This window comes from Vespa mandarinia, chromosome 21 (assembly GCF_050613455.1).
Source record: "Vespa mandarinia isolate Hongniang chromosome 21, ASM5061345v1, whole genome shotgun sequence".
NCBI classification, from domain to species: Eukaryota; Metazoa; Arthropoda; class Insecta; order Hymenoptera; family Vespidae; genus Vespa; species Vespa mandarinia.
The window spans coordinates 1145001-1147500 of NC_140830.1; the positions used below are offsets into that span (position 1 = coordinate 1145001).

The 2500-nt window shown below is 23.9% G+C and overlaps 1 protein-coding gene across 8 annotated transcripts in view; it reads right to left on the reverse strand.

The window, feature by feature from the left end:
* The window catches only part of LOC118444036 (ankyrin repeat domain-containing protein SOWAHC-like), a 243726-nt gene that overhangs the window by 192382 nt on the left and 48844 nt on the right, over positions 1 to 2500 (reverse strand). The window contains exon 7 of one of the 8 annotated variants that reach the window (XM_085663436.1): positions 789 to 808. The exons of the other annotated variants lie outside the window; for them this stretch is intronic. Coding sequence (XP_085519562.1) covers positions 806 to 808 — 3 coding nt within the window. The 3' untranslated portion in view covers positions 789 to 805. Of the gene's footprint in view, positions 1 to 788; positions 809 to 2500 lie in introns of those variants that run through there. 8 annotated transcript variants of the gene reach the window in all.

A 2500-nucleotide genomic window follows, 5' to 3' on the forward strand; every position in this document is an offset into this window, starting at 1 on the left:
ATTTGCAAAATACACACACATACAAGCACGTATATCATTCTCATAAAGAAAAAAAATGACAAAAGAAAAAAATAGTCATATTTTAATTACCGAACATTACTCTTCAAGTGTTGCCGAATTTATATGAAAATTACGAAAAGAAGAAGGAAAAAAGAAAAAAAAAAAAAAAGAAAGAAGAAAAAAAGAAAAGAAGAAGAAATATAAAAGAAAAAAAAACGAAAAAAAAAAAAAATAAAGAAAAGAACAAAATTAAATAACAAAACAGCTTTACCAATTCGATCATTGATTTAATTTACAATTTAAAAATTATTTTTCCAACTACACACATACACACATTCGTACACGCACATACACACACACACATACACATAGATAATTTTCATGGAGGAAGAATCATAAACAAAAAATAAATAAATGAAAAGAAAAACAAAAAGATAAAAAAAAAAGATTTCTATAAATTCCAATGGAGCCGTCGGCCTCTAAGAAAAGGGTGAAAGGAGAAAGATCAAGAGGGCGGAAGAAGGGGAGAGCTGGGAGGGGTAGGGGAAACGGTTAATTTGTTAGGCATCAGCACCAACGGCAGCCCACGAAGACAGGTAACGTTGGTATCGGTCCTTACCGAGAAAATAACTAGAGATAATTACGAGCATAAATCAGCCTGTTAATATTCGGGGGCGTTGGCAAAAGGTGTAGATAGGTATATTCGTTCCCGAGTAGACAGACTCTCTCTCTCTCTCTCTTTCTCTCTTTTTCTCTCTTTCTCTGTCTCTCTCTCTTGTATATAGGGTGTCCTCTTAAAAACGTATCACTGTCAATGTTCAAATAAACAGAGATTATATATTACATTTATCTAAAGAGATATTAATTTTCATGATTTAAATATTCCAATCGTATGTACATTTTCTTTTTTTTTTCTTTTCTTTTTTGCCTCTTTCGTAATTCTTTTATTCTTTTTTTATTCTTTTTTTTTTTTTATTTTTTTTTTTTTTTACAAATTAACAAGCAAAAATATATATCGACGGGGTATATATTTATTGTCGTTTTAATGAATTTGAATTATAGTTGAATACACGTTGAATGGCTTTTGTATGTCGTATTTATTGTGTCTTCTTTTTTTTTTCTTCTTTTTTTTTTTGTTTTTTTTTCTAATAGGGAAAAAGAATTTTTTTAATTTCTTTTCTTTTCTTTTTGTTTTTTCTTTCAATTCTTTCAGTTTTTATTTTTTATTCGATATCGCGTGTAACATTATATCAGCTAAATGTTGCTGGTAAATATGCTTAAAAGTTTTTACTGTTAAGACCTGGTTCTGTTCGACTAATCGACATTTTTGAAAAATTTCGATACATTGCTTTAATTATCGGATTTATTAGTGTCAACAAAAAATATCAATATTCGCAGGAAAAAATATCTTTTAATATTTAAAATTCTGACATTATATTATATATTTCTGATACTTATTAAACATATAAAAAATTATTGAAAAACAATATTATCCTAATATTATTTATTTATTTTATTGGACTTATCGATGATGTCGACAAATTTTTACTATAAAATTCGATTTTTCTTTACAACAAAAATTATTATAAAAATTATATAAATATACATAATTATTAACCAATCTCGACTATTACTATACTAATTTTATTATTTGCATTAAAAATTACATGAAATTAACATTATTTTTAATTGTATCATAAAAAAAAAAATCAAATCAATACTAATTAATTTTCAATAAAAATTATTATAATAATTATAATAATATATAATTATTGATTAACGTAATTAATTATTAATAAATTGATTGATACATTATTAATGATTTAAAAATCTTATTAATTTTATTAAACTTTTATTTATTAATATATAAAAAAAAAAGAAAATCCAATAATCCTATACTAGTAAATTTTCAATAAAAATCACTATAAAAATTCTAACAAAATAATACAGTTATTAATCACTATATCGATTACTATTGTACTAATTTTATTATTTTCATTAAAAATCGGATAGAACTGAGATTACTTTTAATTGTATAATAATAAAAAAAAAAAAAAAAAGAAATCCATTAATCCGATTACTAGCAAATTTTCAATCAAAATTATTATGAAAATTAAAATAATATATAATTATTAATCAATTGATTATTATTATATTAATTTTATTATTTTCATTAAAAAAAAAAAAAAAAAAAAAAAAAAAAAAAATCGGACAGAACTAAGATTACTTTTAATTGTATAATAAAAAAAAAAAAAAAAAAGAAAAAAAAAAGAAAAGAAAAGAAAAGAAAAAAGAAGAAAAGAAAACAGGAAAAAAGAAATAAAAAATAATCCAATAATTCGATACTAGCAAATTCGAATGAATAAGAGACTGCGGTGAAGATAAATAGAGAGAAAAAGGCAGATACAGAGAGACAGAGAGAGAGAGAGAGAGAGAGAGAGAGAGAGAGAGAGAGAGAGAGAGAGAGAGAGAGGCAGAGGGAAAGAAGAAGAGAGAGAGA